Genomic DNA, 14,060 nt, shown 5'->3' with positions numbered 1-14,060 from the left:
TCCCAAGGCCCCCAAATCCCCTATGAAATTAAGTGGAAAGCCTGGAAAGCCCCTTTATAACGAACATATTAAAAGCATTTCCTTGTTTTGTCACAGAATTTCTCGGTCAGAAGACAGATGAGGAAAGCCAAGGCCTAGGTAGTGCCTCAACAGGTGGTAGCTTGAGAATGCTGTGTAGTTTCCCCAAATTCAGTTAAGGAAAGAAAGGAAGAATTTAGTTAAAAGGAATGAAATTATAAAACTCTCCACCACACACACACACCCAGCACAGAGCCCTCACTCAAATGCACATCAAATGCTTTTATACTAAGCCAGAAATATGTGCTATTCGGTTTATTATTATTTTTTGTTCCTCCTAGAAGATCAAACGATTGCTGAAATCCCAGCTGTTAGGCTGCCCCATGAATTACCCATGTTAATTGTATACCCGCAGGCATTAAACTCATCGCCTACATTCATTTAGCACCCATGAACATCAGTCAAGACTGTGATGTCACCAATCAAAATAACTGCTGTTTTTTAAAGCCCATAGAGAAATTCTTGGCAGGACAGCTTGTCTTTCACTCTTTTTGGCACCATGCTGGAGCTGACACCAGCCCTGTGTAAAAAGCATTTGTGACAGCCATTTGAAAGTGACAGAACTCATTTGTACCAGTAAGGCTAATTTCTGCCTCCCCTTGAATTATTTTACATGGATCCCTTAACTGGATTAACGCTGCTGCATTTGGCAGACCTAATTTCATTGCTGGAAGCTTTGATGCTCTGTAACACAAGTCTAGAAAAATGCATGGGAACGTTGTCAGGCATGGGCCATGGAATTCAAATTCTTCAGCAGACACCTGACTGTTTCAAATGATCCCCTTTGAAGAGCAGTGTTCTCTCCTAACGAATGAATAAAATATAGGCCTTTTCAGGAGATACGCTTTTCCTGTATCAGGTTTGGTGACTTAAAAGATGTTTCTCACTGACGGATGATCAAAGGATGTCCAGATTCTGTAAACATTACAGGTATCTTCCTGGACAGCAATTCTGAAGAGGCAGCTTGGGGACATAGTGCTAAATTCAAGGGGCTTTATTTAGATTTCAGCACCACGGAAACATTACTAAATCCTAGAGATTTAGCATGAACTTGCTTTTGAAGATCTCACTTTGTTTATTATCAAACACCTCAATTTCTACAGGTGTAATTTACCAAGTACAGTGGTGCCTCGCACAACAATGTTAACTGGTTCCAAAAAAAAAATCGTTCTGTGAAAACATTGTTCTGTGAAACACCATTTCCCATAGGAATGCATTGAAAACCGGTTAATCCGTTCCAATTGGAATGGATTGCCGTCCTTAAGTGAAAATCGGCATAGGAAACATCGTTGAGGGAAACGCGGTTCCCCAATTGAAATGCATTGAAGCCGACTCAATGCATTTGAATGAGTTTGCGAAGTCCCTTTTTGCTCCTGTAAAAGTGTCTTAAACTGTTTGAAACCTGTTTTAAATGCTTGCAATCGTTAGCCCACCTCCTGAAACCTACACAAACTTAATTTGGTGTTGTTCTGAGGCGTTGTTAATTTTTGGTGAATTTTTTTATTCTCCATTGAAAGCCATTGAACGGTCCGTCCAATGCTTCTCAATGAGAAAAAAATTCACCAAAAATTAACGACGCCTCAGAATAACACCAAATTAAGTTTGCTTATGTTTCACAAGCTGGACTATCGATGCCAAGCATTTAAAACAGGTTTCAAACAGTTTAAGGCACTTTTAAATGAGTGAAAAGAGACATTGTTGTGCGAAAATTCCCCATAGGAAACATCGTTGTGTGAGGCGGCAAATTTTTCACAAAAAGCCATCGTTGTGTGAATTTATCGTTGTGTGAGGCACTCGTTGTGCGAGGCACCACTGTAGTTCATGGATAAAAGAGGAGAGAAGATGCAATAATGATGATGACGTGCCATCACATCAATTTTGACATATGGCGACCCTTTCTAGGGTTTTCTAGGTAGAGAATATTTAGAAGAGATTTACCATTCTGTTTTGCAGGGAGGCATCATGGGGCTGTGCAACTTGCATTAAAGGAAAAGGTTAACATTTGGTAAGGGCTCAGAAAGAAGGAAGAGTTTAAAAGGTGTTTAAATGTACAGTATGTCACGCTTAGTGGCCCATCCACACAGATAAATCCCTAATCCTCCAAAAGTTTGAGGACACACTTTTACATTTTAAAGGTCTCTTTTGAATCCAAACTCCTGTTGCGAGGTTACACTGGCAGAAGGGCATGGCCTGAATTCTTCATTGTATGATAATCAGCTGGCTTGGTACAACCAGGAATCCAAATGGTGACTTGTTAATTAGTGGCAATTTGCTGCTGTGAGTTATACTACTGACCTTCTGCTAGTATAATTCCACAATAGAATGTTGACCTATATTTTCACACAATGTGTCTATCATTTTGGCTAGCAAATGGATAGCCATCAATTTAATAAAAAAATTTTCATGTCCCTAGAAGACTGGAAATCTTTCTCCCATAGTCCTGTGGAATTTGACACCCATCAGAGTTTCATGACCAGCCTAGCTAGAATGAGTTTTTACAGTGCATCTCTGAAGGAGGGAGGATTATAGCTCAGTTGTGAAACTTATTTCTTAATTTCTAAACTCAATCCCAAGTCTCCAACTGGGATTGGAAACACCCTGTTTGATACCCTGGTTAGCTATTCTTTGGGAATTTAAGGTAGGGTGAGTACTGATGCCATCTGCGTGTAGAATTCTGTTTTCCCCAGTATGCTCTGTTAGTTTGTGAAACAAAAGGCTATAGTATATGGGAAGGAAGAGTTGAGAAGCAAATGTTGCTGCTTTTTATAGATGCCTATTGGAAGGCCTCATAATTGCTTTGTTCTGGTGAGGAGATAATTGTCGTCATTCATAGGAAGAAAAACACAGTAGAAAAGGTGTTTTGATTGTTATTGACTAGAGAAAGTATGCTTCATTTGTGGTTTTTATATTGAAAAACATGCCAGTTGTAAATTTAAATTTCTCTGTATTGGTTTATCTGAATGTATAATTGTTTTGAGAGTTATGACTTATTATTGCCGTAGCAATAATAAAGCACTGGTAGCTACTTTAGCTCAGCTTTAGCTGCACAGCGGGGGTTGGGGGGTTGGGGGGTTGGGAGTAAAGTTCCCCACTGTGCATCCCAAAAAATCCAGCCTGTGTGGTCTTGGGCAAGCTGCGCAGTCCCAGGAGGCCCCCAGAAGAAGGAAATAATAAACCACTTTTGAGTATTTTCTACCAGAAAATGTTGAAAACGGTCACTATAAGTTAGAACTGACTTGTCAGCACACAAGTATTACAACTATTTCTTTTGACTCTGTGAGTATAACATAACAGCAACAAATGAAAGGGATTCCCAGGAGTTCTTTTAATTCTCCCATGGAGGTGCAAGCACAAGAGCAAATATTCACAGTTCTAGATTGCTTTCCTTTGATTCATTAATATTTTATTTTATTTTATTTTAAATAATCTTTCAACTTTGGCTTTCAGGTACCATAATACTTGCAAATAAAAGCAAGGTTTGTGTAGGCTACTGTGTTCTGTTATTTCTCTTAGCTGTAGTTAAATTATAAGACTTGGTGCTGTAAAATAACTTGGTTGAAACAGGAATACAGTATACTAACCTTCTGTTACTAGGGCAAGAGATTACTTCATAGCACTTAATGCTATCTCTTAGACAAAGATGAGAAACAATGGCTGCAATCCTGTTTGCTCAGCTTTGCGATGTAACACTGATGATGTCATCAGCTATGGAGATTTTCCAGATATATAAAAAATCTGCCACTACCACCATCCAGGGTTTTTGAGGATCCTATGGGATCCTGTGTCATGGGGAAGCCACTGGGAATTATGGCATAGTGGGAAGTTTTTAAATTTTAAAACCCGTTATGACCAGATTCTAAAGGAAATCAAGCCTGAGTGCTCCCTGGAAGGACAGATCCTGAAGCTGAGGCTCCAGTACTTTGGCCATCTCATGAGAAGAGAAGACTCCCTGGAAAAGACCCTGATGTTAGGAAAGTGTGAAGGCAACAGGAGAAGGGGACAACAGAGGGTGAGATGGTTGGACAGTGTCATTGAAGCTACCAACATGAATCTGACCCAACTCCGGGAGGCAGTGGAAGATAGGAGGGCCTGGCATGCTCTGGTCCATGGGGTCACGAAGAGTCGGACACGACTAAACAACTAAACAACAACATGACCAGATAACTTTACTGGTGGCTGTGATTGTCAAAACTAAATATTCACACACACACACACAAACACACACATCCCAAAGCCTCTAACAACTTCCCCATAACAAAGGGGATTCCTTGCAACCTTGAGGGGGGGGGAATGATTTTTTTTAATTTGTTAAAATTCACCTTAGTTGATGACATAATCAGCCTTAACGTGGCATAGCTGTGCATACAGGATTTCAGCCTCGACTTTTGAAAACTATAACTCCCAGAACATTGTCTGGTTATTCTGGGAGTTGAAATAAAACATTGTAATTTTCTACATCTATTATTATTATTATTATTATTATTATTATTATTATTATTATTATTATTATTATTATTATTATTATTATTATTATTATTATTATTATTAGTAGTAGTAGTAGTAGTAGTAGTAGTAGTAGTAGTAGTAGTAGCAGCAGCAGCAGCAGTAGTAGTAGTAGTAGTAGTAGTAGTAGTAGCAGTAGCAGTAGCAGCAGCAGCAGCAGCAGCGGCAGCGGTAGTGGTGGTGGTGCTAGTAGTAGTAGTAGTAGTAGTAGTAGTAGTAGTAGTAGTAGTATTTTCATTTAGCTTTAGGTGGAGCAACCTTCTCATTATCTACTCCACAGCTCATCAATGATTTACAGTGTAATCCTATATGTACTTATCTGCACGTAAGCCCCACTTTGTTCAGAAAAGTCTGCTCTCAAAAAAGCATGCTTAGAATCCCAAGGAGTAGAACTATCTGTTTTAAGCTCTAAAGAGCTTCCATCATTAGCAAGAGTAGATAACACTGACAGAGAGCGCCAGCAGTCTCATTCTACACAACATAGTTTTGTTTTGTTTATTGCAGTCATTTTTATACCTACTCTTCAGTGCATCTCAGAAAAACCAGTGTACAAAATATCCATAAATATCAATAAATCATTAGGAGTACTCCTTTCATTAGAGTAGGGTTGGGCAACTTCAGCATTTCTTTGGGTCAATTTCAGACACACCCTAAACATAACTGAAGTTGCAGATTGTGCTTGTCAGGGTTCAGTGAAATTTGGTGGTGCAGCAATGATGGAAGCACAAAAAGCAGAGCCCAGAAGTAATGTTACAAATAACAAGTTGACTTCATAATTACAGTAAACCCTGCCATAAAAAATAAAAACTGTTGGATAGCTCAGGGGTTCAGAGGTTTGGTGTTCGATTCCCCACTGTGCCTTCTTGACAGGGTCAGTAATCCACAGGATCCCTTCCAGACCTGCAATGTTAAGACTATTTTAATATTAAAGTTATAACTTAATTATATTATGATTGTAACACAATTGCCAGCATAACTGCAGGACCAAGAATTATGTTATGAAGAGTGAAATATGGATCTTAGTTTTATGGTTTCAAGAAGCTATTTTCTATACTTTCTGGATGCTTATACTGGAGAATAAAAGATTCATAAAAATCCATTAAAGAAAAAAATTAATGGATAATGAGAATCAAGATAGCTTGTCTGTTTCAGAGTACGGAGTATTCCAGTTTTAATACTCTATTTAGGTATATCAGATAAGGAGATGGATAAACACAGCTTTTCCCAGTACTACTTTGATCAGGCAAATTTTAACCTGACAGATGCAAGAAAAACCTTTTTCAGACCAATTGTTAATCTAGTCACAGTTCTCTTTTCAACAGAAGTGAAAAACAAAAGTTCACCTGCAGGACAGAAATAATGGAATTTATATGCCACATTGCATCCCATCTCCTACATCTCTACAGAAACTCTTTGTTGTTGTTTAATCATTAAGTTGTGTCTGACTCTTCATGACACCAAGGACCAGAGTACGCCAAGGATGCCTGTCTTCCACTGCTTCCTGAAGTTTGGTCAAATTCATGCTGGTCACTTCGATGACACTGTCCAACAATCTCATCCTCTGACGTCCCCTTCTCCTCTTGGCTTCACACTTTCCCAACATCAGGGTCTTTTCCAGGGAGTCTTCTCATGAGTTGGCCAAAGTATTGGAGCCTCAGCTTCAGGATCTGTCCTTCCAGTGAGCACTCAGGCTTGATTTCCTTCTGAATGGATAGGTTTGTTCTCCTTGTAGTCCAGGGGACTCTCAAGAGTCTCCTCCAGCACCACATTTCAAAAGCATCAATTCTTCGGCGGTCAGCCTTATTTGTGGTCCAGCTCTCACTTCCATACATCACTACTGAAAAAACCATAGCTTTGACTATGCAGACCTTTGTTGGCAGGGTGATGTGTCTGCTTTTTAAGATGCTGTCTAGGTTTCTCTCGCTTTCCTCCCAAGAAGCAGGCGTCTTTTAATTTCGGGGCTGCTGTCCCCATCTGCAGTGATCATGGAGCCCAAGAAAGTAAAATCTGTCACTGCCTCCATATCTTCCCCTTCTATTTCCCAGGAGGTGACGGGACCAGTGGCCGTGATCTTAGTGTTTTTTGTTTTTTTGTTTTTTTTTTTATGTTGAGCTTCAGACCATTTTTTGCACTCTCCTCTTTCACCCACATTATAAGAGGTTCTTTAATTCCTCCTCACTTTCTGCCAGAGTGGTATCATCTGCATATCGGGTGTGTGTGTTTAGTCGTTTAGTCGTGTCCGACTCTTCGTGACCCCATGGACCAGAGCACGCCAGGCCCTTCTGTCTTCTACTGCCTCCCGGAGTTGTGTCAGGTTCATGTTGGTTGCTTCGCAGACACTGTCCAGCCATCTCATCCTCGGTCGTCCCCTTCTCCTCTTGCCATCACATCTTCCTAACATCAAGGTTTTTTCCAAGGACTCTTTTCTTCTCATGAGATGGCCAAAGTACTGGAGCCTCAGCTTCAAGATCTGTCCTTCCAGTGAGCACTCAGGGTTGATTTCCTTTAGAACTGATAGGTTTGTTCTCCTTGCAGTCCAGGGGATTCTCAAGAGTCTCCTCCAGCACCACAATTCAAAGGCATCAATTCTTCGGCGGTCTGCTTTCTTTATGGTCCAGCTCTCACTTCCATACATCACGACAGGAAAAACCATATCTTTGACTATTCGGACTTTTGTCGGCAAGGTGATGTCTCTGCTTTTCAAGATGCTGTCAAGATTTGTCATCGCTTTCCTCCCAAGAAGAAGGCGTCTTTTAATTTCAGGGCTGCTGTCTCCATCTGCAGTGATCATGGAGCCCAGGAAGATAAAATTTGACACTGCCTCCATATCTTCCCCTTCTATTTCCCAGGAGGTGATGGGACCAGTGGCCATGATCTTAGTTTTTTTGATGTTGAGTTTCAGACCATTTTTTGCACTCTCCTCTTTCACTCTCATTACAAGGTTCTTTAATTCCTCCTCCTGTTCCATCTCCTGTTTGACCACCTCCAGCTTCCCAAGGTTCATAGATCTTACATTCCAGGTTCCTATGCAGTATTTTTCTTTACAGCATTGGACTTTCCTTTCACTTCCAGGCACGTCCACAGCTGAGCGTCCTTTCGGCTTTGGCCCAGCCACTTCATTAGCTCTGGAGCTACTTGTACTTGTCCTCCGCTCTTCCTCAGTAGCATGTTGGACGCCTTCCGACCTGAGGGGCCCATCTTCCAGCGTCATATCTTTTAGCCTTTTGTTTCTGATCATGGGGCGTTCTTGGCAAAGATACTGGAGTGGCTTGCCATTTCCTACTCCATGTTAACAATTTGATCTCTAGTTCCTCTGCCCCTTTGAAATGCAGCTTGCACTTCTGGGAGTTCTGGGTCCACATATTGCTGAAATCTACCTTGTATGATTTTGATGATGCTGTTAAGGTGCTACATTCAATATGCCAGCAAGTTTGGAAAACTCAACAGTGGCCAGAGGATTGGAAAAGATCAGTCTACATCCCAATCCCAAAGAAAGGCAGTGCCAAAGAATGCTCCAACTACCGTACAATTGCACTCATTTCACACGCTAGCAAGGTTATGCTCAAAATCCTACAAGGTAGGCTTCAGCAGTATGTGGACCGAGAACTCCCAGAAGTACAAGCTGGATTCCGAAGAGGCAGAGGAACTCGAGACCAAATTGCCAACTTGCGCTGGATTATGGAGAAAGCCAGAGAGTTCCAGAAAAATATCTACTTCTGCTTCATTGACTATGCGAAAGCCTTTGACTGTGTGGACCACAGCAAACTATGGCAAGTTCTTAAAGAAATGGGAGTGCCTGACCACTTTATCTGTCTCCTGAGAAACCTATATGTGGGACAGGAAGCAACAGTTAGAACTGGTCATGGAACAACTGAGTGGTTCAAAATTGGGAAAGGAGTACGGCAAGGCTGTATATTGTCCCCCAGCTTATTTAACTTATATGCGGAATACATCATGTGGAAGGCTGGACTGGAAGAAACCCAAGCCGGAATTAAGATTGCCGGAAGAAATATCAACAACCTCCGATATGCAGATGATACCACTCTGATGGCAGAAAGTGAGGAGGAATTAAAGAACCTTGTAATGAGAGTGAAAGAGGAGAGTGCAAAAAACGGTCTGAAACTCAACATCAAAAAAACTAAGATCATGGCCACTGGTCCCATCACCTCCTGGGAAATAGAAGGGGAAGATATGGAGGCAGTGTCAAATTTTATCTTCCTGGGCTCCATGATCACTGCAGATGGAGACAGCAGCCCTGAAATTAAAAGGCGCCTTCTTCTTGGGAGGAAAGCGATGACAAATCTGGACAGCATCTTGAAAAGCAGAGACATCACCTTGCCAACAAAAGTCCGAATAGTCAAAGCTATGGTTTTTCCTGTCGTGATGTATGGAAGTGTGAGCTGGACCATAAAGAAAGCAGACCGCCGAAGAATTGATGCCTTTGAATTGTGGTGCTGGAGGAGGCTCTTGAGAATCCCCTGGACTGCAAGGAGAACAAACCTATCAGTTCTAAAGGAGATCAACCCTGAGTGCTCACTGGAAGGACAGATCCTGAAGCTGAGGCTCCAGTACTTTGGCCATCTAATGAGAAGAAAAGACTCCCTGGAAAAGACCCTGATGTTGGGAAAGTGTGATGGCAAGAGGAGAAGGGGACGACCGAGGATGAGATGGCTGGACAGTGTCTGCGAAGCAACCAACATGAACCTGACACAACTCCGGGAGGCAGTAGAAGACAGGAGGGCCTGGGGTGCTCTGGTCCATGGGGTCACGAAGAGTCGGACACGACTAAACGACTAAACACAACACATGATTTTGAGCATAACCTTGCTAGCGTGGGAAATGAGTGCAATTGTATGGTAGTTGGAGCATTCTTTGGCACTGCCCTTCTTTGGAATTGGGATGTAGACTGATCTCTTCCAATCCTCTGGCCACTGATGAGTCTTCCAAACTCACTGGCAAATTGAGTGTAGCTCCTTAACAGCGTGATCTTTTAAGTTTTTAAATAGTTCAACTGGAATGCCATCACCTCCACTGGTCTTGTTGTTAGCCATCCTTTCTAAGGCCCACTTGACTTCACTCTCCAGGATGTCTGGCTCAAGTTCAGCAACCACACTATCTGGGTTATCCAGGACATCCATATCTTTCTGGTAGATTTCCTCTATGTATTCTTGCCACCTCTTCTTCATGTCTTCTGCTTCTGTGAGGTCCCTATCATTTTTGTCCTTTATCATATCAATTTTTGCACAGAATGTTCCTTTAATATCTCCAATTTTCTTGAGCAGTTCTCTGGTTTTTCCCTTTCTATTATTTTCCTCTGTATCTTTCCACTGTTCATTTAAGAAGACCCTCTTGTCTTCAGTTTAAGCTTGAATTTTCTATAAGAAGCTGATGATCAGAGCCACAGTCAGTTCCAGGTCTGTCTGTCTGTCTGTCTGTCTGTCTGTCTGTCTGTCTGTCTGTCTGTCTTCTTTCTTTCTTTCTTTCTTTCTTTCTTTCTTTCTTTCTTTCTTTCTTTCTTTCTTTATTTATTTATTTATTTATTTATTTATTTATTTATTTATTTATTTATTTATGTGACTCTATAGAGCTTCTCCATCTTTGGCTGCAGAGAATATAATCAATCTGATTTCGGTGTTGCCCATATGGTGATGTCCATGTGTAGAGTCGCCTCCTGTGTTGTTGGAAAAGAGTGTTTGTGATGACCAGCTTGTTCTCTTCACAAAACTCTATTAGCCTTTGCCCTGCTTCGTTTTGAACTCCAAGGTCAAACATACTTGTTGTTCCTTTTATCTCTCGACTCCCTACTTTAGCATTCCAGTCTCATACAATGACAAGAACATCTTTCTTTGGTGTCAGTTCTAGAAGGTGTTGTAAGTCTTCATAGAATTGGTCAGTTTCAGCCTCTTCAGCATCTGTGGTTGGTGCATAAACTTGGATTATTGTGATTTTGAAAGGTCTGCCTTGGATCCATATTGAATTCATTCTATCATTTTTGAGAGTATATCCTAGTACAGCTTTTCCCACTCTTTTGTTGACTATGAGGGCTACTCCATTTCTTCTATGGGATTCATGCCAACAATAGTAGATAAGATAATCGTCTGAATTGAATTTGCCCATTCCCGTCCATTTTAGTTCACTGACGCCCAGGATGTCAATGTTTATTCTTGTCATCTCCTGTTTGGCCAAATCCAGCTTACCAAGGTTCCTAGATCTTACATTCCAGATTCCTATGCAGTATTATTCTTTGCAGCATCGGACTTTGCTTTCATTTCCACGCAGATCCGCAGTTGAGTGTCCTTTTGGCTTTGGCCCAACCACTTCATTAGCTGTGGAGCTACTTGTCCTTGTCCTCTGCTCTTCCTCAGTAACATGTTGGACGCCTTCCAACCTGAGGGGCTCATCTTCCAGTGTCATATCTTTTAGCCTTTTTTTCCCTGTCCATTGAGTTTTCTTGGCAAAGATACTGGAGTGGCTTGCCAGTTCCTGCTCCAGGTGGATTGCATTTAGTCAGAACTCTCCACTATGACCTCTCCGTCTTGGGTGTCCCCACACGGCATAGCCCATAGCTTCTCTGAATTACTCAAGCCCCTTCACCATGACAAGGCAGCAACCCGTGAAGGGGTTCAGACACTCTTACTCCACCATTAATACCTTGCATTTTCACTTGCTATCTTGAATGTTTCTTCCTCACAACAGCATGGTGTTAAGCCCAACTGTTTTTTGTAAGCTATGTTTGCTATTTAACCTCCATGCATCAGAAGGAAGTAATCTTTTACAAACTTTTAATTTATCAACTTTTACATGCCTCCATTTTTCTTAGTGTCATGATGACATGAACACATCAATTGTGCTATAACAGAATGAAAGCACAGTCATCATGAGAAGGCCACAGAAAAGGAAGCCGGCCCATATGTTGATGATTCTTCTTGGAAAGAACACGAGTAAAATTCTGGGGAAAGGTTAACTGATTATACTAGCTATGTCCTCGAATTCTCATCAAATTCTGCTCACAGTGACATTTGAGATAAATCTGGAGCTTCCTTGCAAGTAAAACACAGAAGGGTGTAAAAATGGTAAGACCAGAAAAAAGTTTTTTGGGATTCTTTGCAAACTCAGTAGGTTGGAACTGCAATAAAACCCTAGTTCATGCTGCTTCTGTCAAAGCAAGCGCCACACATTTTGCTATTAAAAGACAAGATTCCCACACTCCACCAGAAGACTGGACTAAAATATGAAATCTTACAGACTAGGGTTCTCTACTATGCCTGGAGGTAGTAAGGTTCTCCATGCAGCACACACCAGGCTACTGTCCTCTAATATTCTGCTGCTACTCTGTAACTCCCACCCCATCCCTGATGCCTACCATCTGAGGCAACTACATACCTCTGTTTGCTGGGTGAATAAGCCCAGGCCACACTTCTAAAATATTTTATATCTAGAAAACCCTGGGAAGGGTGCTGTAAGTCACAACTGATTTGATGGCACATAATCATTATTAATCATATCTGCAACAAACAGAAAGTCTAGGAGTTAGGGTAGGAAAACATCCATTCCACTATCACCTGTTCTCTTTATTTTTCATTTGTACAGAAAAGTTTGTCAAGAATTTCCTTCCTAGCTTTTTGCCTCAATGACCGCGGAGCTGCGTATTTACAGAGATGCTCCACGACTCTACTGCAGCCAATGACAGCTGTGCATTTTTCCAGGCCTCAATATATTTCAGGCCCAAAATTAAGCTTTTCATTTTCAGTTGTCTTGTAGCACTGTCACGTAATTATTTTAACAAAGCATTTTCTTTAAAAGACTTTATTAAAGAAATAATAAGGTTTATAAATTACAGGCATAGGTTTGAAATATTGAGCATGTTCATTTAAAACTGTGATAACTAGGAGTCTTTTCTTCCCTCCATCTCCCACTCACCAGGTTTTTGCCATTTCCAGGAAATGCTGAACTGATAGTACTGTATTCAGATTGACTAGGCTTCCTCTACCCCACCTCTGACCTCTACTCAAGTTACCATGGTTACAAGAAATGAGTGATTCATCTAAGGACTTGGTTTAGGACTTCTCCTCTAATAAGGTACCCATAGATCTCAGAGGGTTGAAATTTCCCACTGAAAATCCTTGTTCTTAATCACTTGATCCCACTGTAAGCTGCATAGTCAAATTCTGTCACAAAACAAGATCTACCTTTTTTTTCAAAATGCATACTTGCGTATTAAAGAGCCTTTCCCCTCCCAGTTTCTTTTGAAACCAGCTTAAAGCTTCTGACTAGAGGCTAAGACTATATTTAAAAAATACTGATTCCTCTGGGAAATCCTAAACTGTCCTGGATTCTGTCACAATGTACTGAGATATTTTTTAAGCCTCAAGATGTAATTTAAAAACTCATGCTTTTTCATAGAGCATGTGCACATGTGTTTGACCTCTAAGAATTATCACCAGATCCCAAAACTAGAAAAATAGCAGAAATAAAAACTTTATCCTACTTTCTTGGTTGTGTCCATTGCCTTCAATATAGATACATTGAGATCTTCTAAAGCAGACAGGACATTTTCATACTCTCCCAAATGCTGGGAAAAATAATCTGAAAGAAATAAAAATGCATAGTTTATGAACGAGAGAATGATCTTTCTACACAGAAGTAGAGGGTGAAGTCAGTGGCTGGGTAAAATGCAGTGACTACTCTTGCCATTCTGTATTCTTAGAATAAGCCCACGTGACACTCAAGCCTCCCTCATCTGGGTTGCCACTTTACTGTAATACACAGGACTCCAGTTCACATATCTGACCCTCCTTACTATTTGAACAGGCACCCAGTGCACTCCTTTACACAATTGTCAAAAAACTTGGGTTTCCTGGGCTTCTTTTTCACCCTCCACCTCAACTCACCATCCATCTAGCTATCTATCCACCCAGCTATCTTATCCATCCTTATTATTTATCTGCTACCTTTCTCCCCATAGGGGACTCAAGGTGGCTCACGACAACTAAAACTGCAAAATAAACGACAATTAAAAAAAAATATTATGTAAACATAATATTAAAAACAATTAAACGTATATTTTAAAACCAAGATTAAAAACTATTTTAAAACATTTAAAAATTTGTAATTTAATAAACAAGCATTCCTGAAACACTTATGCTTAAAAGCCTACCTGAAGAGGAAAGTCTTTGCCTGACAACAGAAGGACAAGAGGGAGGGGGCTTCTTGGTCCAGTGCATTCCCCCTTGTGGAAGGATTTTACTTTTGCTTTCTATTAGGACTATACCTCTTGGATAGTACGGCCATACCAGTTACCAAACTGAAAGTCCCTTTATAAAGGTGTTTTCTTTTCTAACAGAATAAATACCAGGGACTGAAATGACATTGTTGCAGCTTTCCTATATACCTAGGCTAATGTTTATCCTTTACAACTTACATCTTCTTTATCTTGAAACAAGTTCAGAGGAGGGCAACAAGGATGATCAGAGGGCTGG

General features: G+C 40.8%; 1 protein-coding gene across 3 annotated transcripts in view; it reads right to left on the bottom strand.

The window, feature by feature from the left end:
• The window catches only part of NECAB1 (N-terminal EF-hand calcium binding protein 1), a 58,462-nt gene that overhangs the window by 20,075 nt on the left and 24,327 nt on the right, over positions 1 to 14,060 (bottom strand). For all 3 annotated transcript variants that reach the window (XR_013545311.1, XM_072999097.2, XM_078393584.1), the window contains one exon: positions 13,070 to 13,167. Coding sequence is in view for 2 of the 3 variants with exons in the window: in XM_072999097.2 (XP_072855198.2) it covers positions 13,070 to 13,167 (98 nt within the window). In the remaining variant the exon portion in view is untranslated. The remainder of the gene's footprint in view (positions 1 to 13,069; positions 13,168 to 14,060) is intronic.

Source organism: Pogona vitticeps, chromosome 4 (assembly GCF_051106095.1).
Source record: "Pogona vitticeps strain Pit_001003342236 chromosome 4, PviZW2.1, whole genome shotgun sequence".
Lineage (NCBI taxonomy): Eukaryota > Metazoa > Chordata > Lepidosauria > Squamata > Agamidae > Pogona > Pogona vitticeps.
The sequence above is the reverse complement of the archived record's forward strand: the minus strand, read 5'-3'. Positions and strand labels throughout refer to the sequence as shown.